At 39.5% G+C, this 23,748-nt stretch overlaps 1 protein-coding gene across 2 annotated transcripts in view; it reads left to right on the top strand.

Annotated features, from left to right (window-relative positions):
* The window catches only part of MATN2 (matrilin 2), a 78,535-nt gene that overhangs the window by 12,910 nt on the left and 41,877 nt on the right, over positions 1–23,748 (top strand). For both annotated transcript variants that reach the window (XM_075415812.1, XM_075415811.1), the window contains exons 2-4: positions 418–585; positions 15,468–16,037; positions 20,523–20,645. In XM_075415812.1, the coding sequence (XP_075271927.1) occupies positions 432–585; positions 15,468–16,037; positions 20,523–20,645 (847 nt within the window). In that variant the 5' untranslated portion in view covers positions 418–431. The remainder of the gene's footprint in view (positions 1–417; positions 586–15,467; positions 16,038–20,522; positions 20,646–23,748) is intronic.

The raw sequence follows: 23,748 nt of genomic DNA, 5'->3' as shown, positions 1-23,748 counted from the left end.
TCTCATACTACAAGAGCCATTAAACTTCTGAAACAATGCAATGGAATGCTAAGTAGAATAATGAAAATATATTTGTGTCCTCCTCGAGCCTGTTTATGCTTACAGACTGACTGAAACCAAGCTCCTTTTCGTGCTTTAAAAATACTTGATTATTATGAAGGATTGTAAAAGTCAATACATTTTAAATGTTAACTATGAACTTGAACTAACAATACGTATGAAGACACTGCAGGGTCTGCTAACTGCTACTTATTATGTGGATAGACTTTCTTGAACGTGTAGGTATTATTCCATGCCAGGGTATCTGCACGTTTGTATGTGATGTGAGGGAAGCAGTGCAGCTGGGTGGCTTGACATGGCTACAGTGCATGCTTTTGTGTAATCAAAGAGTTCATCTCCTGCTCTCCTTTACTGCAGTTTCACATCCCTGAATGTCCATCTGTTTCTTGAAGATGAAGAAAATGATTGCATGCTTCTTTCTGCTGTTCGGACACACTCTGCTTTCCACCATCTCTGTCATGGCAAAAGATCTCCCTGGAGGACATTTCATCCGAAGAAGGGATGTTCGCTCACGATCCCTACTAGGTAAGTTACAAAACGCCCCCCAGAAACCCAAACACCACCACCAAAGGCCATCTCAAATACAAATGATATAAGGCATTAGCAGCTGTCCAAACCTTGACTGAGTTAGTTTAGAATAAAAAGGAGATTCCCATTTGCAAGCAGGAATATGAGAAAGTTTATTGACCAATTAGCAGCTGTTGAAAGAAGGTGTTTACTTTTGGAGTACTAGATCTGCTTTCTGTAAATGGTGTGAAATAAATATTTGCTACAGGATTATTGTCTTGGAAAAAAGACCTTATTTTCACTGTTTAGAGAATACATATATTGGTCCATGAAGGTTCTGTCAAAGCTGCCTTTTACCATGCCAACAAGTTTTAGCTGTCTATGTGCTGTGCCTAGTGATGATTGAATGGAAGTCAATGGCTATTGAAATGAATCTTGTTATTACATTACTTGATGTTAATCCCTTCATTTTGTCAGGTTAATTTTACTTGTAATGAGTACCTCATTTTTTCCTCTTTTGCCAAAAATCTGAGGACAGGATCTAGTGGTTTTAGCTTGTGGCTGTCAGATGTTAAAACACAAGGTTCATCTCTCTCTTGTTGATCATTGCTTGTACAGCATAGAGCAGTTTGCTGGTCAACTTTTTCATCTGCTAACAGTTCATGACTTAGAATGATTGTTTTTGCTCATTGTTTAAAGTAATGGTCAGATTATGAAAACATAGCATGCATAGGTCTTTGGACATGGCCCATCATTAGGGATGCATGATACACATCAATAGTAGATCTAATCATACATCTCTCTCCAGCGACTGGGAGATGTTAAGTGGCCTGCCTCCCCATAAAAGTCACCTAACCTAGGTGAACATGAGGAATGTGAAATGTCCTGCAGAAGATGTGTTGGGAAGAAAGAAGAAGAAACAAAGCCAGAACATGGGAGAATGGGTGACAGAGATGGGAGCACCAAGTTTTATCAGTGAAACTCTTCCCCAAACAAAACGTAATCTTTTAAATATGTAAAATTCCATGAAGTACCATTCATAATCTGCACTGTTTTAACTCAAAGCCATTGGTTTTCAATTCTAATAGAAAAAAAAATATGCCAAATGACAACAGATTCCCATTTCTTATTCATCTTTCTCAAAACTAATAGATGTGGTCTTGAGACACTTGGGGTTCTGCAACTGAAAGATGAACACCACAGCTCTGGAGATCTAGTCCATCAGAAAATATGGATGTAGCACAGCAAAGAGAAATTCCGGTATTTACAGTTAACTCAGCAAGACTCTCAAACTTTCTAAAATCCTAAATTCTAAAATGTGATTAAATAGCAGCCCCTCCTGAATATTTTAGGGTCCCCAGCAAATACCTTCAGTGAACTTATTATTTAAGAAATAAACTACCTGTCTCTCTAGAAAATGAATGCAATAGCAAGGTGTTATGTGGAGAAACTAAAAGGTGTCACATTTCTCAGCTTGCCTTTTTTCCCCTATGATTTTTTAAATTGCTTTTATAGCCTCTTTTATCATTTTAAATTATGGAAATGTATCAAAAGAATTAGCACTCAATATAAATCAAAATGTATAGATTAAATTATTTTTCTTTTTTCAAAAGCCAAGTGATTTGTGGTCCCTGCATTTGGAAAATTCTGGATCCCTGTTCAGTTTGGCATGTGCAGGATACAAACAATTCTGGCAGCTCTGGCTGAAAGAACCTTTTCAAGACATTAAATTGTGCAGGAAACTTGGGACATTCTGTGGTCCAGCCCATAAAAGTACGTGGCAGTTTGGAGTCAGACTCTTGGGCCTTGCATTCTGTTACAATAAATTAGGTCACCTTCTTCAAATTCAGCAGCACATATAAACAGTGGCATGGTTAAAACGTGCCTCTCTGTAAAGAACAGAATGTGTAAAATGCATGCCACTCTGCTGGAAAGCTGTAGTGTTCCTCAAATGACATGAGAAAGAGCAGGGCCAAACCATGATCTCAGTGACATGAAGTCTATTGACTTAATAAAATCACTCCAGAATTACAGCAATGTAACAGGGGTTGGAAGCTGTCCCATTGTGTAGAATATGTATATTATAAATAGTGGTGGCAATGACAATTGCTGCTGTTGTGGAAAGACTTGGCTGGCAGGCACAAGTGAGCAATATAGCTGCAAAGAACCAGCAGATACCTGGAGAAGTAATAAAAGTTCAGGTTAGTTGTGGGTTTTTTTTTTTTTTGTGGAGGTCTCTATGTTTTTAGGACTAAAATGAAGGATTATGCTATGTAAGTATTAGTAGTGTCAAAATAATTTTGTTCCTTTTTTCTTCATTTTACTAATTTTAAAAACAAAAGCATACTGCTGTGCTAGCTATTTACTGGTAAAATACTAGTAGTTCCATGTACAGAAGTAAAAGTCTTTGCTCCAGCAAACTGACAACAATAATAAGCGGAATGGAATGGATGAAAAATCCTGTGGGATTGTCCACATAGAGATAAAACTACTTTGGGATCCAGCTTTAGGAGGATTTAGTTTTTTGGCAGCCATGCACTAATACTTCATAGGCTTCTTAATTGTCTTGTTAAGGCTAATAGCCTATGCATTTTAATGAAGGTTTCAGAAGGAGTGAGCTATGCCTTTTCTATGTTTTTCTTATCCCCTGTCTTTCTGCTAAACCTCAATATATTTTGTTTTAATTTGGCAGATCTTTGCATCGTATATTGTTATTTAAAATTAGTATTCCTATAGCTAATAAATTCTGTTAAAGAACTGAAATCTTTTGTGCAAGGAGCAATTGGACATAAAGTTTTTGGAACTGTCACTATGTGGCCCTTGAAAGCCAAACTGCTTTGCAGGTTTTTCTTTCTTTGAACACCGAATCAATTCCAAAGTATTTAAAACTTGTCAATTGTGCAAATTTAACGAAATTTTTTACAATTTTCTTAAATATTTCTTGCAACTCACTAGTTGCAGATCATGTGTAGTTGCTTTAGAGATAGAAAGTATACATGTATATCTCATAATAGCAGAATTTGTATTAGATTGCTGGAAAATACTGTTTTAATGTAGGTGTATTTATTTTTAAAGGATAGCTTTCATAGTCCTGCAAGATCTTGTGAAATAACAGAAAGAAGTAGGATGATCCATTTGTCTTTCCTGTAGCAGATGGTGGTCGCTTCTCCCCTTGAGTGACGTATGAACTAAATTTTGCCTTCTCTTTCCCCTCATCAGCAATTTGATCTTGGGTATTGGATCTCTGGCCTTATTCTGATTCCTTAAGGGAAATTAATCTTTTGTTTTAGAATCTTTTCTTTCAAAGGCTATATCAGAGCTCCGAGGAGTTTTTACTTAGCGCTCTGACAAAATCATTGCTCCGGCTGAGCGCAGCTGCTCTGTTAGATTACACACTGACCACTGAAAGCACAGTTTGCCAGCTTAGCATTACTTTTTGGATAATAAAGAAAAACAGTAATGGAAATATATTTGGCTGCATGGTTTTACAGATAAAATTTTGTTTGTTACATTAGCTAATTCCCTTCAGATATAACTGAAATGGACTTCTGCACCTAAACATGCTGAGGAAGAGCTGTATCAGTTGTCCAGAGTGGTGATTTCGATACTGTGATTTCAAGGCCACGGTCAGAGGTCCACAGCACCTTTCAGCAGGTTCCATGTTCAGAAGGAACATGTGCCCGTTCCTTGCAAGATGTAGCTTTTTTTGGGTTTTGATGTTGTGGGTTTTTTTGGTGGCATGGATTTTGGACTTATGCCCTACTACATATTAATCATTTATTATAAAACAAAGCAAAGCAAGATTTCAACATAGTGGAAAAAATACAGGTTCTTGTTTTATTTTTTTTTCCTTGGTGAACTCTGTTCTTGTAAACTGGGCATGTATTTCATGTCACGTGGGCATATTTCTTTGGAGAGCTCTGAAGTGGTTGCATGGGAGTAATTGAATAAGCTGTAGAATAATATTCTAAGCAATAACTTTCCTTCTGTTCCTTAGGAATATTAAACATGCACCTACCTCTTTTTGAAAATAATTGTTTATGTGAGGAGAAGAGCTAATTTAGGGGACATTCCTTTAGATACTGCGTGATACCAGAAGGAAGAAACTACAAGAAATTAAATGATAGCACACAAAATTGAAACAGAGAGGTGAAAGGAGGCCAAGAAGGAAATGTTCTCGGCTCCTGTTCAGTAGAAACTGCTGCTAAATGCAAATGTCCCTCTGTGTTAAATTATATTTTGCAACAAAATATATAATGGTTTCTCTCTTGGTTGTATATATATGATTCCTCAAAGAATGTGAAGGGAAGTAATATGAAGTACACAGAGTGCTCGCTAAATTCATGAATCACTCGCTACAGTCAATTAAAATTATTCCAAACATTCTTATATCCAACCCAGTTCTTAAACTTGTGTGTATGTAACTTTAATGCTCAAGAACACTATCAGGTTAACCATTCTGGTTAAGTTTTAGCTGCAAATCAGAGAGGAAAATATGCAACAAAAGTGAGCCTGGTCCATGATGCCTCTAGGGAGAGCAGGTAAAATTTCTGTTTAGCTTTGGTTGAATTCATTGTACATTTATACACTGAGAGTTGGTCAGAGATCTCTAAATCCTGCTGATGCAGAGTGCTGAACCACCATGGGATGACAACTGCTACAAGAAACTCATTCACAGCCTCAGCATGTGTGTGTATTATTTCTTCACATAAATGCAACCCTGCGAGTTTTTTTTCTCCTCAGACAGATTGAATAGACTCATTGTAACTGAAGTCTCCATTGCAATTGAAGGGAGAATTTTGTCATAATAACTACACCATGTGTTCAACATACTATGCTGGTATAGTATTTGGGGAGATTAAAACTATTCCAGGCAATAGATAAAAGTAGAAAGAGGTTGCAAATTACATCTTTTGAATTATTACGTATTTAGTTAAAATGTAAGCAAAATCCTAACCAAACTTTTATAAGTATACAAGGTAATCAAACACATATCAGTTTAGACTCTCTAATCAAAACATAAAATTGCCATATAAATAGATGTGTTATATTTGAAAAGAGAGAGAGCAAAGCATTTACAGTCTGTCAGATCATCTGTTTCTTCCTTCTGAGGTGTGTAGGTACATCTTACAATCATTATGCCTCTAGACAGTATTAGCAGCTGCACGCCCTGCTTCCCAGAAGTGATCATCTCAATAGCTGAGAGGTCTCCCATGGATATTATGCCAAGTCTTGAAACTTCTGTTTTCATCTTCATCTCTCAGCTGTCAGCTTCTCACCTGCAGTAGCTGTTGTCCATTATGTACCTAGCTGTGGTCTAAAACAGTAACAGGAAGGTTGCACTTGCTCAGACCACCCTGCTCTTTCAGGCTTCTGTGGTTTGCTTGCAGTGGGAGACCCTCTCTCTGTGGCTCTGAGACTTGGTAGCCTGGCTTGTGCTGAAGCTGTGACACCCCTAACAAGGGTCCTGAGCCTGAGGAGGCAAGCTCTGAATAACAGTCATACCCCTGCCCAGCCAGTTGTTCCCTGCAGAAGCTGTTATCCCTTAAGGAGGCCCAACTAATGAGCCATGAGGACCAGCTGGGACCATGACAGACCCTAGGGATATGTGTCCTATTCTGAGTATGCTCATCTGCAGCCAATTATCATGGAGATTAGAAAGTTTGGATTTTGGTCGGTGTTAGCAATTTTTAACCACATAACAACATTATGCTTGCCAACTGTCGTTTTTAGTATTCCTTATTAATTTCCAAGATGTCTATCAAAACAATGTTCACTTTTACGCCACTTAAAGGGCAATTCAGTAATTAATGTTATACGGGATACAATTCTTTTTCTAGCAAGGCAAGAAATTTTCTTGAATTTCTTTGATGTATGTTCCTCTAACAAAGCCTTTTCCCTACTTCCTCCTTCTTCTCTATTCTCTTTGTTTTGTTTTCCTATTCTTTTATCTTTCCACCTTTTTTTTTTCCTTTTCCCTTCTCCTTTTTCCTTTTTTTTATTAAAGTGATTTGTAAGTTTTCCACAAGGAGGAAGGAATGTCTGCTGCTACAGAAAAAATGGAGTCGTGTATTAAACTGCAAATGCTCTTTGCACTTCTGAAATTGTTTATTACAACCCTGACAAATTACTGTGAAATACCATTTCTGTTTGAAAAAGAGTTTGCCTTGACAATAATTCACTGAGTAAAATTACAAACTGTTTTTATGTGTATATTCTCAAAGAGCTCAAAGCCTCTTCTGTGTATTTTGTCTTGAAGAAAGATCAGGCCAGAAGAAAGAACACTGAATGTTCAAAAGTGTGGTGGTTTTGGCTTCATTGTGAGTACTTTAGCTTAATAATTAAAAAAGCACATATGTGCAAAATTAGCTTGAAAATCCTGGAAACAGTATTTGCATAACTTAAGGTAAGTCTCATTTTATAGGCGTGAATGGGTAATCTGATGTTTTTGTGAATGAAGACAACATGCCTTTAAATTGCTTGGGAAGCTAGAAGAAGACACCGTCTATTTATTTAAGTACTGCTGAAGTGGCAGAACTAATGGTTTGCCAGTGGGCATGATGTCCCACATCTTTTTGGGAAATGGTATACGACACTATCCCATGGTGCTGTTTCTGAAACTATTCTGGAAAAGAGTCTAGTGCTTAGGCTGTTACCAATGGATAGAAATATGTGGTTTCAGGTCAGCTGATCAGTGAGTAATGTTGAGGTTGCTAACAGCTTTCCCTGTAAACAAAGACATGGGCAACTTCAAAAAAAAGCATGGATAGGGGTTTTTAAAACATTAAGTTAATGTCCTGAAAGCAGAACAGCACAAACTCATTACGGTCACATTTTTTCACTGATTTTTCTATGCTGCTACAAACAGTTACTTACTTTCTCTATCTGTTCCTTCTTTAATAATTTAAATGTCCTTCCACCAGCACCCCAAGTAGTTCAGACAATATAGGAGTTTCAGATCTTCAAAGAGAAGGGTATGAAGATCATCTTCTCCCATCTTCCCCATCTTTTTTTGTGTTGGTTGTGATTTGTTGTTTTGCAGAAGTGTAAAGGAAAAGACAATCACAGGCAGAGTAAATGCCTCCAGGCTGTCTGTGGAAACTGGATTCAAAGTAGCATTAACTGTGTGTACTACAAGGTTTCTCTGTCATGGCTTAGAAAATGAATTCCTCCTCTCTCAGGGTGTGAGCTATGCTCAGCTGAGAGCACATAACATTTGTTTCTATCAGGAAGCAGTGGGTAGATGTTCATGCTGCCAGGACTGGCACTGGGATATCAGGATGCTTCATCCATCCCTCTGTCCAGGTGTTCTCCTGTCTGCAAGGGAAAGCAAGCCGCTGCTCCGTCCTCCTGACCGTGAAAGCAGGTTTGACTCCTGTTAGGAAACCCAACAGTTTCCATCTCAGAACAGCTGAAATATGCAGAAAGAACCAAGAAACTTGAGAGTATCCCTACACCATACTTTGGCTTCATGCCAGAGACAGCACTAGTCTCAGTAAATAAGTGGAGAAATACTAGGAGTCAGTTTTGGGACTCTGGAATTACAGAGACTTAATAAAGGAAGAATTAGTGAGGTGAAATGAGAACAAGGTAGTGGACCCTTCTGCAGTGACTGATAAGGAAGTATTTGCATGTAGAAGGAAATGGAAATCTGTGGACAAGAGCCTCCTGCTGTACAGTTCTCCCAGAAATTTTGGAAGTTCAGAGAAGATTTTGTCAGAGTCAAAAAAGAAATGTCTGGAGGCAGTGTTGTGTTTAGAGAGTGTTCCCAGATGAAGAAATTTGTAAGGAGGAATGGGCGAGCTGCCAAACTTGTGATGAATCTCTGGGTTAGGGGCAGAGGCCTGTGAGCCTGGAGAAAGGCTCAGAGCAAGGATGGGGCCAGGGAATATGGGGGCAGGTCTTGGACCCAGGGTCTGTCCCAGGGCTGGTAAGAGGTGGAGTGACCTACAGAACCAAGTGCAGCAGATGTGCAAGCCAGGAAGGGGATACTGGGCAGTTTCTAATGTTCACTTCAGGAAGTAGATATGATTAGATCTGAAATGCACCATACCATCCTTTGCCCTTCTTTGAATTAAAATGAGAAAAAAGAAAAGGAGTGGAAGCTAACTTGCACAAAATGTCTCGTTGAAGCCAAAAAGTGCTTGGAATTACTGCTATTCTTCATTTACTCTTGGCAACAACCACAAAATGTGTTTTCCAAACAGGAACAACATTACATTAACTGCTATGTACTTCATACTTGATCTTTGCAAATTATGCTACTGCAGTTTCCTAGGAGGTGTAAGTCATACATCAGTATGTCTTTCTTCCCATCAGAGTGTTTTGCTTTTGGTATGTTTATGAATGAATTGTAAATTTGAATATTCTTTACTTGAACGATTGTATGGCAAGAAGATTAAACCTTCTTGATGAACTAAAAAATCTTTTGGAAATACCTGAGAACCTATCAAACCCAGTCTTTCTGACTGGATATTTAGCTAGGAAAAACGAGAATTCTGGACTTTGACAACAATTATTTGACACCCAGAAAGTTCATACATTTTGAAAGAAATTTGGTAGGAGTTATACCAAGATTTGAGAAGAAAGAAGTTGTAAAGAAAAGAGAGTCAAGTAAGGTTGAGGGCTAGAAGGAAAATGAAATAATAAAATGGCAAAGAAAGAAGAGAAATTTAGTGAGAAGTTTTATAATGTGCTAGCTGGGAGAACAGTCTTCTCTTTTATTTAATTCTGATTGAAGACTTTTGTTCTGTTATTCAAAGATAAAGTCTAAAAATAAACCTAGTGTTATTGCTGGCAGTGTCACAGGACATGTAATTTTTTGTATGTACATTACTGTGGAGTGAGCTAAGAAACACAATATATTGAGTCTTAAAATTGCCATTAATGCATTGCCTGCGCAGGCAGTAATTTTTCTCTGATCTCATTTTTTCTTAACTGATCTCATCCTTCCTTTTTGCTTAAATTGTCTTACTTTATAACAAACATCTTCATGGAACTAATATTTGCTTGTTATAAACTGCTTTTTCAATGTCTTAACTTTGCTGTAGTGTTTACCAACATGAGCTGACCTCCTTTGGCTTTGCATACAGCAATAGCCTTCTTTAACATTTAAGGAGTCATAAAGATGTAGAACAACAACAGAAAATAAATAACCTATTTTTAAATGATCAACCTTTTCAAGGCAGCTGGCTTGCAAAAACTTTTGAAAAAATCACCATCTAAAATTTGGGTCCTTTGAATTTTCCAAAATGGAAAAGTTTGAGGAAATTAAACAGTGCTAGGGGACATTCTTGGGCGTTGGGACTCCACCATTGTTGTGACTGTTAAATTGCTGCAGCTATCTTTGGCTCACAGTAATTAGCACTCCCCAAGGAATTCCTGTGCATGGTTCAGAGGCTACAGGGGGTCAGGGATTATACCCAGTAGGCAACTTGCATACAGTCCCTCTATTTTAGTGGGAAGGTGAGTTTAATACTGTGGATGCAGGCCAGCTGGCCACTGAGCTTAGCTTGTATCTTAGGCTGCTCTGCAGCACTGAGACCAGTGGTATAAAATGGCCTCCTTCTGTACTACTAAATACCCTAACCTTACAGAGTGGTTGCATCCACATTGCTGATTAGGATGGGTTCCTGGCTCGTGCTACTTCCCATATCATGCCTGAGGATTGTTTGAGAAAATGTTAATTGTCCTAGGACAAATAATACCAGGAACCATTCTAATGATTTAACAGTCTAGAAGAGTCCATTCCAATGCCCAGGAGAACTCCCTAGCACTGCTTTTGTTATATGAAGGCAATGCAGCATTAGGTACAAATAAGATGGGAAGGTACAAACACACTCTCAGACAGAGACTCTGGGTGGGTAGCGAAGTCAGAGCAGCGTGAGCTTCGTCAAAGCCAGAGTAGGATTAAGCATAATTTGCCTTGAGAAAGGAGTAGAAGGAAACCTGCAGAGACTAGAGAAAATAATTTAATAGTATTTTCAGCTTTAGAGGAAATTAAGATGCTCAATGTGAAGTATTCTTTTAAGCTTTGTTTTACGTGTCTCTCGGTAATTGGATCCCAGCAGGATTCTTCCAAGTAGAACTGAAATTTCCTTGCATTTTTAATTTTGCAAAGGTGGCATCACTCTACCTGTCATTTACAGACAAACTGGATATTGAGTGGAGGAGGAGAATATACTTACTGTTCACTTGACTTTTCCTTCCCCCGCCTTGTCTGTCCTTGTCTTGCCTCTCCTGGCCTTGCCTTTGGATAGTACATCTCACACTGAGGGTTTTTTTAACCTTTGACCTGGCAATACAAAACCCCTGCTGACTTAGAAGCAGGTTTATGGATGAGTAGCTCTTTTCAATGAGTATGTCAGTTTTCATAAGAAGAGCGGAAGGGAGTTACTTCTGGGTACAAGGATGTTTGCCGAAGTTGTGAGAAAGTTCCCTGTTTAAAACAAGAGGTGGTAAGAGGAAGAGGTTATAGTTTACAGAGCAAGTGTAAAAGCATGCAACTGCTAAAAAAGTATCACTGAAAGTTTATTTGTGGGGATGAGTGTTCAGATCTGTTAGTCATTACTGACTGCCACTCCTCAAAATACCACCCATCTGGAGTTTTGCTTAGTAAAAGAGTTTTGGTTTTCATTGAGCCCACCTCAGCTAAATCAACTTTAATAATTACAAGGTTATTAAAAATTCCCACCAAGTCAGAAGACAAAGATTTTAAATGCATTTTAATTTGGAAATGTTTGGTATTTCTATAGATAGAATTTTGCAAGTGAAAGTGGTTTTGAAATACACTCTATTACATTCAGAATGATAGATTTTTCTTAAGTGATTTAGCACAATGAGGTGTGTTCCTGGTAGTACTATCCACTAATGCTGTCCAGATTTTTTCCCACCAAGATTCATGCCTGACTTGAAAATACATAACTGAGTCTCTTCAGACTGGGATCCAAATCTTTATATTTAAATTAAAAGGGTTCAACACCACAGCTCTAGTTTTGACTTGTTTTAAAGGGAGTAAAATAGCAGTCGTTTTACCCTTTCTCCCTTCTCTGTCCTTCCCCTCATATACACACACATATGCTTAACATTTTTCCTGTAATTATCTTGCTATCCCTTTGGCTTGCTCCCACACATAATATCCTAGTGTTATCTTTGTATTACAACCATGCTGGCATATTTCATGCTGTATTAGTAAAAATAATAATTAGATATGCCACTAAGATAATAAGACAGAAAATAGTTAATATGTCAGGATATCTGTATCCTATTAGAACTGGAATTTTGTTTCTGCTCAGTCTGGCTTTCATTCAACATCCTCTGGTTCTGAAAGAATAAGCAACCCAAGCATATTCCTACACTTATGAATAAAGCCATACTGTAGACTATACACGAATAAATCCAGGCAGTCATTTTTATTGTCATCAAAGAGCATTTTTATTCCATGCCCACAAATGTTCTTGGTAATCTATGAAAGAGGCCTCTGAGCTAACAAGTGAAAACAGGCATCCTTCTCACCCCTTGCCTTGGCAGAAGTACGTGATCAGCATTCATCAGCAGTCACAAGTGAACTCATGTAAAGGCCTGTCTACAGACAGATGTTTTTCCAGTTGAGTCTTTGATTGGCCCACTTGTGCAGTATGACATGACCTTTAATTATACAGTCTAATACTACTTTTTGACTGAGCATTTGCCTCATTCAGTGCACAAGATGGATGAGAGTTCACTGGGAATTGAATTGGGTTAGGCAGTAAGGGCGACTACTGATTAGAGGTATCTCATCTAAGATGCAATTTGATGAACATTCTTGCTGCCGTTAATCTTTCAAGTCAGGCAGACAAACAGGCAACTAGGTACCTCACAGGTTTGTTCATAAGCACAGGAATTTGAGAACATGAGCAGACATGCTGATTGAAGCCATAGGTGTATCTAACCCAGTGCCCTGTCTCTGACAGCATTCGAAAGTGGATGCATACAAAAAAGTTTAAGGACAAGACAATACTACCTGCAGGTATTCCCCCAACTGCCATGCTTTTGTGGCTCAGGGATTTCCTAATCTGGAGGGGTCTTGAATGTAAATACTAAACCTCAGTTGATTTCTCTTCACTAGCATCCCATTAAGCCCTTTAAAGTCCTATTAATCTTTCGCCATATGCTGCCTTCTGTGGCAAGGCTCGTGGCTCACCTCCACCTGCGTGCCTTAAGCCTGCCATGTGCTGGTTTGCTGTGAATGATCAGTCCCTATCCATTCTTATCATGCAACTCATGCATATGTCTCATATTCTTTCAAAAAAGAAGGATGCAGAGCAGAAGCCAGAGGATGTACACAGGGTCCTAGAAAGCTGGTAGCATGCCCAGAAGGCAGCCAGTCTTCATTTCTGCTGTTATCCATGATAGCTTGGCCTGCCTGCCTGTGCAGTTGTCAGCTAGAGACATACCCTGTGGTATTTCTACTTCAGTGGCTCTTGGAAGAAAAGACTGCTGATGGCTTAAATAAATAGAAGATTTCAGGAAGTGTGTGAGTGGTCTTTTGGCCCAGTTGAGTGCCACTATAGACAACGGGATTTTCTCTCTGATGCAGCAACAGAATTTGTGTGATGCTGAGCTAGTCCAATAGACGAGACTTTTCCCAGATGGATATTAATTATGCGTTTGAAATCATGGGGTTTGATTTGCAGAAGTGCTGAGCACTCACAGCTGCAGTTGATGTCATTGAGAGCTGTACACTGTACATGCAAAGTGCTGCTTAATGCCAAGTTCCCTGAAAAATCAGTCCCTTCACATCCCGTATTGGTCACTGCAATTCACAGCTGCTTCTGACCTAAATTTCTTTGAGTTACAGAATCACAGAATCACAGAATGGTTGGGGTTGGAAGGGACCTCTGTGGGTCATCTAGTCCAACCCCCCTGCCGAAGCAGGGTCACCTACAGCAGGCTGCACAGGACTGCGTCCAGGCGGGTCTTGAATATCTCCAGAGAAGGAGACTCCACAACCTCCCTGGGCAGCCTGTTCCAGGGCTCTGTCACCCTCAGAGGGAAGAAGTTCTTCCTCATGTTCAGATGGAACTTCCTGTGCTTCAGTTTGTGCCCATTGCCCCTTGTCCTGTCGCTGGGCATCACTGAAAAGAGTCTGGCCCCATCCTCCTGACACCCACCCTTCAGATATTTATAAGCATTAATAAGGTCCCCTCTCAGCCTTCTCTTCTTCAGACTGAACAAGCCCAGCTCCCTCAGCCTCTCCTCGTAGGAGAGATGCTCCAGTCCCCTCAGCATCCTCGTTGCCCTCCACTGGACTCTCTCCAGTAGCTCTTCATCTTTCTTGAACTGGGGAGCCCAGAACTGGACACAGTACTCCAGATGGGGCCTCACTAGGGCAGTGTAGAGGAGAAGGAGAACCTCCCTCGTCCTGCTGGCCACACTCCTCCTAATGCACCCCAGGATCCCATTGGCCTTCTTGGCAGCCAGGGCACACTGCTGGCTTGTGGTTAACCTGTCGTCCACCAGGACACCCAGGCCCCTCTCTGCAGAGCTGCTCTCCAGCAGGTCCGCCCCAAGCCTGTACTGATGCATGGGGTTGTTCCTCCCCAGGTGCTGGACCTGGAACTTGCCCTTGTTGAACCTCATCAGGTTCCTCACTGCCCAACTTTCCAGCCTGTCCAGGTCACGCTGAATGGCAGCACAGCCTTCTGGTGTATCTACCACACCTCCCAGTTTTGTGTCATCAGCAAACTTGCTGAGGGTGCACTCTAACTCTTCATCCAGGTCGTTGATGAAGAAGTTAAACAAGGCCCAATACTGACCCCTGAGGGACACCACTAGTTACCAGCCTCCAACTAGACTCAGCGCCGCTGACGACAACCCTCTGAGTTCTGCCATTCAGCCAGTTCTCAGTCCACTTCACCGACCACTCATCCAGCCCACACTTCCTCAGCTTCCCTAGGAGGATGTTATGGGAGACTGTGTCGAAAGCCTTGCTGAAGTCCAGGTAGACAACATCCACTGCTCTCCCCTCATGTACCCAGCCAGTCATGCCATCGTAGAAAGCTATCAGATTGGTCAGGCATGATTTCCCCTTGGTGAATCCATGCTGACTACTCCTCATAACCTTCTTTTCCTCCACTTGCTTGATGATGACCTCCAGAATGAGCTGCTCCATCACCTTTCCCGGGATGGAGATGAGGCTGACCGGCCTGTAGTTCCCTGGGTCCTCCTTCTTGCCCTTTTTGAAGATTGGAGTGACATTGTCCTTTCTCCAGTCCTCGGGCACCTCTCCTGTCCTCCAGGACCTCTCAAAGATGATGGAGAGTGGCTCAGCAATGACATCCGCCAGCTCCCTCAGCACTCGTGGGTGCATTCCATCGGGGCCCATGGATTTGCGGGCATTCAGATCACTTAAGCGATCCCTCACGCAGTCCTCCTCGACCTGTTCTGTTTTCCCTGTTTGTAGTAGAGAACTAATACCACCCTGCCTCATTGGAGTGTTAGATTTCTAAATTCTCAGGCACTACCACAAAAAGCATCACGGAGCAGCCCACTTTAATAGTAACTATGTAATTCAGAGAGGGTTTCCGTCCTGCGTGGGGTATGAGGTCAAAATGTCAACAGTAATGACAAAACAGGGTACAACACAAGTATCTACACATTCTACTGCCTTAGCCGTTCTGGGCACTGATCTCATGAAAAAAAAAAAATATACTGATCATGTAACAGGCAGCTTTCATTATTTACTGGAGGCCGAATTTGTATAGCCCAAGTAGCCTTAGTTCTGCCATCTTACATTTTTCCTGTGTTTTCCCAGCACTTGACAGGGTGTTTGTTTAGACAGCTTGTTTGAGACTTCAGGTCAACCTGAACCGATTTGCATTTTTAAATTCTTGTATTTTTGTTTGCATTTTGCATTCCAGAACATACTTGCAACAACAAGCGTCTGGACCTTGTCTTCATCATTGACAGCTCTCGCAGTGTACGTGCTTACGACTTTGAAAAAGTGAAGGAGTTCATTTTAACCATCTTGCAGTTTCTGGACATCAGTCCTGATGCCACCCGCGTAGGTCTGATTCAGTACGGCAGCACAGTCAAACACGAGTTTTCGCTGAAGACGTTCAGGAGGAAGCAGGATATCGAAAGAGCAGTGAAGAGGATGATGCACCTGGCAACTGGCACCATGACTGGGCTGGCTATTCAGTATGCAGTGAACATTGCATTTTCCGAGTCAGAAGGAGCTCGACCTCTGAAGCAGAATGTGCCTCGAATTATCATGATAGTGACGGATGGGAGGCCTCAGGATCCAGTGGCAGATATTGCCGCTAAAGCACGTAACTCCGGAATCCTGATTTTTGCCATTGGAGTAGGAAGAGTAGATATGAACACGCTGAAGTCCATTGGGAGTGAACCGCACGAAGAGCATGTGTTTCTGGTTGCTAATTTCAGTCAGATTGAAACACTGACCTCTGCCTTCCAGACTAAACTTTGCGGTAAGGTTTTCATCTATAGATTTGAATGCATAACTGAAAGTAAAACACAGAAAAAAAGTATGCATTATAAGTAAACTTGTTTTTTATGTGGAACCTTATCTGTTAGAATATATACATTAGAAAAAAGGGACTAGACAGACAACATTCAGAACAGCAGTCATACATATGGGGAAAACTAATTCTACTGTTAAGTGCCATAAAATATGATCTAATTCCTAGTGGTCGTAAGCAGTGAGGCAAACACACGTATCGTGATTTTCCTATTCATTGCATAATAGCAATAAATTTACAGATCTTTGCTATTTGATTATTAGGTAAGTTGTTTCCTCTATTGAGTTTAAATGTGATCTCCTTTAGCACTGAAACTTCAAACTGATAATCGGTCTTTTGGTTATTTAAAAAATTCAACGGAGTTCATGGATTCCTCTTCCAAAGCTTACATATTAATTCTGTACAAACAATTATCTCTGCACATGACTTGTGACTGGAAGTGAGACATAGGACATGGTAGTGGTTTTATTCCATCCATTTTAAATACAGAATGTTAGGAAAAGCCATTATGTTTGTATTATTCATTCATACAATAAAGTAAATAATATTTTTATAGGTATTAATTTACAACAGAGAAATCACTTCCATCTGTAATTCCTTGATAAGACATGACCTTTTACGAGTATCGTGGCATACATAATTGATTTTATTCCAATCTGTGTACTTAATATAATTTTCTTTTTTAGTTTTTCCTGAGATAAATATGAAAGAACTTCATACAGAATTGGCATTAAGCTGAGGCATTTTCAGCAGAGTCCAGAAAAAGGATGCATGGTGAGACTGAATGCTCACTCATCTCTAGGGATGGTTTTGCCAGAAAAGAACTGAGGCTTATTGTCAGGATAGTCTGGAGAATTTTCCTTGCTTGGTCTTTTCCAAAATTGTTTCAAAGAGCAACAAGGCTCCAGCTGAACTGTATCAGCACAAAACACCATCACAAACACTCATCAGATAATAGATTTTTTCCTGTTTCTTCCTAGCTGTATTATTAGCTGGCATAGTAAGATACATTTAAAAACCAAGGAAGGGTAAACTAAACATGGACTGAGAGTTTAAATGGAGTGAACAGCAAATGCTTCAAAACTTTATCTTACTGGATTTTTTAAATTGCATTTTAGAATAGTTTTCTAAACACTAAATACTTGGTTTTTTCTGATTAGGCAGTGTCCAGTAAATGTATAAGAGTTTTATGTCTCACTTTTAATCCAAATACATGTGATCCTCAATAAAACCACCCCCCAGCAGATGGAGGAGTATGGAGGTGACAAGGAATGCTGCTGCCTCCTTGCCTCAGGGAATGCCGCCACAACATTTGCTGTGTCAGGAATTGAAGGTGGTGAGATCCAAAAACACACTTGAAAACCCAGGCCCAGATGCAACAGAGAATTTAATGTGCTAGATTCTTATGGATTTCAACTGAAGGGACTAAATTGCAGATAGGATCCTTAATACTTTATTGAGTCTGGGCTGTGAAGCAGCGTTCAGCTTGCTGAATTTTGAGAGCAATCTAAGCATGCATAGCCTCTGTTTCCTGGAGCACCTACATTTGTCCCAGGAAATGTGGTTAGTTTTTTAAAGTCCTCCCCAGTGTGGACCCAGAGGCAATCTCATTGTAGCTGAGTGAAACATTTGGACACCTTTTTTCTTTGCTAGAGCAGCTGAAGGCACCCCTGTAGTCAAGTCTCCTGGCATGCATTCTGCTGGGCTTCAGTCTGTGGGAAAAGACCTTGGCACCTGTGCTGTCCTTGTGTCTGTGGGAATGTGTGTTCATGGTTCCTGTCAAGACAGGAGAAGAACCTGGCCAAGTGATGAAGCTCTGTGGCGAAAATCAAAAGTAAACCAAATGAACCACTGTTTACCAATGGATGGCAGAGATTACTCAGTACCTAGCAGCTATATTCTTGGAAGAATCTTTATAAACTGGCTGTGCTTCCTCCTCTGCTAAGTCAGACTTTCCCTACAGTTGCTGCCTCTGGCTGCTAAAGATTTGGGGGTGTCAGAAACAGCAGATGAAGCCAGGGGATTCTAGAGGCCTCTTTTTATTACCAGTCAGCAAGAAGCAAACAGTATCCTGGGAAATCAGAGGCATGAGGAGTGAGAGAAGAGTTGAAAACACAGAAGAGAAACAGAAATGGGGACAGAATCCAGGAAAGGAGGTGGAGATTGACTAGAAAGAGAGCGAGAAAGACAGAAGTTGGGATGGAGTGGTCAGGAGCAAGCAGAGTCTTTATTATGCTCCTGTGAAGTAGATAGTAATGTCGTCCCCATTTCACATGGGAGGAATGGAGGCACAGAAACAGAGTTAAGACTGTGAAGATTGCCCTCTATAAACATTTGACTCAGTGCAATTCCTGGTCTGTTTTTCTGGGGCGTTTAGCATCTTTAGGCTAATATAACATACCGGTCACAGCTCTACAGCCTTCACTTGCAGCTGAGAGAGCCCTGCATTCTTGCAAATCCATATTCAGGTGTCTCCAGCTGAACACGTACAGGGGGAAGGTTGGTGCTTGCTTGAAGTTACAAATGTTTGGCTTGCCCAAAATGATATCAGGACCCTATGACATAGACAGAGATAAAATCTAATTCACAAGGCTGACATTCAAATTCCTTAACTGTGAGATCACCCTTTCTATTACTTCAGTCCCTGGCTGTGTCCACCAAACACCTCCTGCAACAAATGAGGTTGCAGAAATCATACAGACAGCAGCCTCCTTAACCACAGAAATCTGACAGATGACCAGGGTACCACTGATTCTTTGAAATGGGTGCAACAGAGACACCTTGGAAAAATTTTGATGTAATAGTATATTGGAAGATTGATAACAGATGGTAACAATGTATTCTCAGAGGGACCGAGTTATTGGGACGCCTATCATTGAATGTTCTTTTTTTTTTTTTCATTTTTTAGTACTCTGTTTTGCAGCCTTATGCTCTTTTGATATGGAAGGACTGACTGTGTTTGTAGTAATGTTCTATAGATTCACATTCTATAGCATTAGTGCATGGTAAAATTTTCTGATGCTTAAACTACTGAAATTAGTATATTTTTCATCTATCATATTTAAAAGTGCTTCTTTGGTCATAGCAAGCTATACCTGATGTTGAAAGCTGGTGAAATATAGCCAGGAGGAGACTTCTGTTGAGAAAGTATCAGAGGCCATGCACTTCATTTTCAGAATGACAGGATGATGAAAAGACAAGAAGTCCAAGCAGATCTGTATTCACATAAATAAAAGTACTTGAGAAGTTCTATTATGGCAAAAAATTGTGACATCTGAAAAGCTGATTAAGAGATTTGGGAATTGTGGTGGTCTGTAAATTAGTAATAAATACATAACTCTCGTAACCATTCCAAAGACCAGACACATAGTATGTATCTCAAAACCACATTTTTTTTTCCACAAGTACCACACATACCACATATTAAGTTATTTATCAGGCTTCTGTTGTGGCTGATGGAAGATTACTGTTAATAGCTATTACATAAATTTTGAGCTTTGTTGACGTAGCACAATAAGGAGCCCATCAATCCCTAACTGTTGTTGAGCAGAATAGATTATTTTCCACACAATGTTCTCTGAGAAGTAATTCACCTATATGTTATAGAAATTACATACAAGCAATGCTCCAGTGGAAAGAAAATATGATAGAGATTTCTTAATTCCCAAATACTGATCATACATAGTTCAGCAATGAATTTGACAGAATGGGCCCACTATTCTTTTTCTTTCTTACTGTCTCAGTCTGTTGCATTTTACTACTTGCTATTAGAGACGCTTAATACAAACAGATTAAAAATAGACTTGGAAAAACTTATACTGTGGAGTGTAGCTCAGCTCCGTTCCCACTTACTGAATCGTGGAGATGCATGACCTCAGTGTCCTCATGTATTGCTGGTATGTTCCTCAACATTAATAACTAAGCAAGCAAGGTTCTTCATCAAGTTGTTTTCTAGTCATTCTTCTTTAGTATTGTGCTGTGTGGTGATTTTCTTCATTCAAGAAACTGAATGTCCTCTAGAACAGTTTGTACTTAAATTCCACATATTTTCTGAATTTGAATGTGGTAGGTTTGTTTCATTGTCTTCTTGGGACCACCGAGTAATTAGTGTTTCCAGGTACTCTATTGTATGTTTTTATTCTGTTTATATCTCCATTCCACATATAATTTGATGTCCAAAAACATGCCACCAATGTTAACCAGACAGAAAATACATAAATTCCTACTTTTTTTAGGAATAAATACATAGTACTGTTTGTTAAGGGTTTTTTTTACAGTGTTATAGTCTTAAGCTTCCCTTTTTGTCTTTACTGTCAACGCTTAATTTGAAATTTTTAAATTACTTCAGTAAAATTTTCTATAACAATTTTTTTCAGTTGTGACCGCAAGTAAGTAAGACCAGCAGTTAAAAACATTTTACTTTTTTTCTTTCAGTGCCCCATATGTGCAGTACAGTTGAGCATCGCTGTGATCACTTCTGCATAAACACCCCTGGCTCCTACGTATGCAGATGTAAACCAGGATACATTCTGAATGCTGATGAGAAGACTTGCAGCAGTATGTTATCTTTCTTAACCTTTCTCTTTCATGCTCCCAAAAAGTGCTTGACATTTCATACTCTTTTCGCTCGGCTCATGTAGAAGGACTGAGCTCAGTATATAATTTATGGTAATCATCAGAAAGAGTCTTAAAACTGAAATTGTTTTTCTTTTTCTTGTTTTCTGTAAATGGAGTTCTTATAAACCTTTCTGAAATACATCATGCTAATTTTTATACACAGCTCTGCAGAGGTACACTGTAATTACTTAAAATTTTATTTGAATTTTATTAGTGTAAAAAGTTTGACAATGGAGCAACAATCAAAGAATGAAGTGTTTTATCAATTCACATGAAGTAAATCCAACTACTTTAGTAACTAGTCTAGATAGTAGCCAGCACTAAATCGTACAGAAAGGTGCAGTAAACCCCGTACTAGAGAACTGTGAAATAACTTGCCATTCTGAAATGTTCTTCCTAACTGCTGGTTGAAGTACAAGAGCTTACAACCATTCAAAGAATAGTTTCAGAAATCTTGCTTATGCTCTCATTTCCTTCATTAAAAGGGTTGACTTTTTCCATTTTAAGTAATTGGCTTTATAGTTTACAGTAACAAACTGTATTTCACCTTAATTGTGATCTTTATAAGCAGTATTTCTTTTGTCCATTTTAACTTGCTTCCTTGTAATTAAAAGCATTTTTAATCTCTTGTGGAAAATGTACTTGCTAAAAATGCAGTTTCTTATCCCACAAAGTGCATAGATTCAAGTGAAAATTGCCAAACTGATTTTAGCCAGAAGGAAAATTTTGGAAAACGTCTTTTCAAAAAGCTGGAGGAGACAGTCATGGTGAGAGCATAGGATGTACCCCTCACAACTGATGATTTAGAACTAAGGTGAAGGATGCAGGCTCAGATCCTATCCTTGTGTTTGAACTCATATGTTCCACGTACCAGGAGAGTGCCGTAAAACAGTTAGGTAGCTTGAGATTAGAGGGTTCTCAGTCTCTCTTGCTTAGGGTTGCATTTTATATCAAATACTTAAGGATCACTGAAACAGTGAGAGTATGCCAGTATCTGAGGCGACTCTGCAGCTTGGGGATTAGAGTCCTTATTTGTGCAGTGGGACACATGGTTTCAGTCAAAGCCTCAATAAACAGGAATGAGAACAAAAGAATGTCGGCACTGGCATGATGTGGGCATTCTTGCTGCTGCATGGAAGTGTCTTCAGAACCTTTGGGCTACAGCAGGAGACTGCTTTTAAACTGCTCAATTTGTACGCTGTTGAGCTATAGGATGAGTTAATTTCGGAATCTCTGTTTTCTAGTACTTCTCACCAGCATCCTTCACTATTTGTCATATGCATGTGTGTGAATTATAGGAGAATGTTTTGTGTTAAATGGAACAAATTTAACACTTTATTTGGTTTTTGGTTTCCTCAAGAAGACGCAAAAAAATTCAATCCAATCTGGAATATTTCCTAATTATTATTTGGTTTAGCAGCTAAGACAAGACAAGAATAGTGACAAGAACAATTTTTCACACAGCATATTTTCTCTGCTTCCTCATATTTGCTATAGCTCTTCAGAAAGAGGGTGGTCAGAATCCCATGCGATGGCTCCAACTATGTAGTCACATTTCAGTAATACTCTCTAGCCTATTCTGTTCATTGTGGCCCTCTTAAAATGCTTCTAATTTAAAACTTTTTTACCATTTAAACCTTTCTTTCAAACCCTCCTCATGCTATTAATTTTCTTAACAAATTTTTAAGAAAGAATTATTTTGCTTTCAAGTTTCCAGGAATTATTTGAAATTCAAAATTTCTCTCTTTTCTAGTTTTCTGTCACACATTTTCCCCATCCTCAACACAAATATCAATTTTGACAATACGATTTTATTTTTGTGAGTCAATTAAAAAAATTTAATTACACGTCTGAAGAATTCTTTCTTTATTGTATCTTCTTCTTTTTTATTGTGTTACATTTCCGTAGTTTTTATCAGCCAGTAATTCAGTTTTTGGGCACTGCACTGCTTCAAATTACAGATTAATTTCCAAGAGAGTTTTGGAATTGGTGATCCATGCACAGTCACCCTCAAAATGTTCCTGCTCATTTTTCGAAGCCCGTTGCTGCAGCGCTTCACTTTTTTTTTTAGCTATGACTCGGTCTTACATTACTTTTCCCCACTTACCTGTCACACATGATTTGCTTGACTGTGTACTTGCTTTGGTCATCAGTCAGATGATACTGGATTGCAGTTTGCTAAATATGAAATGGAAATGAGTCAATGTGTTTGTAGCCTGCTTCTAAAGGACTTCTTTTTACATCATCAAACCATAAACTAATTTTAGCAATTAGCACTGAAAATCTAATATTAAGAGCCATCAAACTGGCCTTAAATGTGCGAAGATGGTGGAAATCATTGGTGAAGGAGGGAGATGATACAGTAGCAGTCTAGACAAGGCCAGACCATTATGTCTAAAAACTTCCCAGAGCAGTAACAGAATTCATGAGGAAAGGGGACCAAGCCTGGGCAAAATGAACAGCTGATTTCTGGAGTTAAGGGGGAGCGTGGCGATAGAACAACCCACAGTCTGACCAGATAATAGCTATTCTTTACTCATTGCACTGTATTTGTTTGTTTAACTTAATCTCTTCCATTCTTCTCTAGAGATGTTCAGATCTTACAGTAATACACAAAATAGTACAAAAGAGGAAATGTAGCTGAAGCAAGCTGGAAAATTATCTGGGTTTGGATGTTTATACTGGAACAAGAGAGTTAAACGACTGTTTATGCTGCTCATCATGCCGCTTGATATGAAACAGACAACTATAAAAGAAAATTTGTATTTGTTTGGCTAGTTTCCTCAACCATGTTCCAAAAGCCTTTTTTGTAGCAGTAAATGATCATTATGTGTTGAGCAGTCTTTGGGCCTGATCCTGAGCAACACAAGGTAGTCTGCTTCCAGAGATTTGACTGCAGAAACTTGGGGATCTCAGAAGGCTTTAGTGTATTGAAAAGAAAGCCCAATGTGCTGCATTCGGCCAGGTGCTGAACTGACCTCATTTGTCGTAGTAGTTTTTCTAATAAGATCTTTTGCTTGGGAGGGGTAACTTGCTATGATAT

This window comes from Opisthocomus hoazin, chromosome 3 (assembly GCF_030867145.1).
Source record: "Opisthocomus hoazin isolate bOpiHoa1 chromosome 3, bOpiHoa1.hap1, whole genome shotgun sequence".
In the NCBI taxonomy this organism is placed as follows: Eukaryota; Metazoa; Chordata; class Aves; order Opisthocomiformes; family Opisthocomidae; genus Opisthocomus; species Opisthocomus hoazin.
Note: the sequence above shows the minus strand (reverse complement) of the source record. Positions and strands in the feature narration are given on the sequence as shown.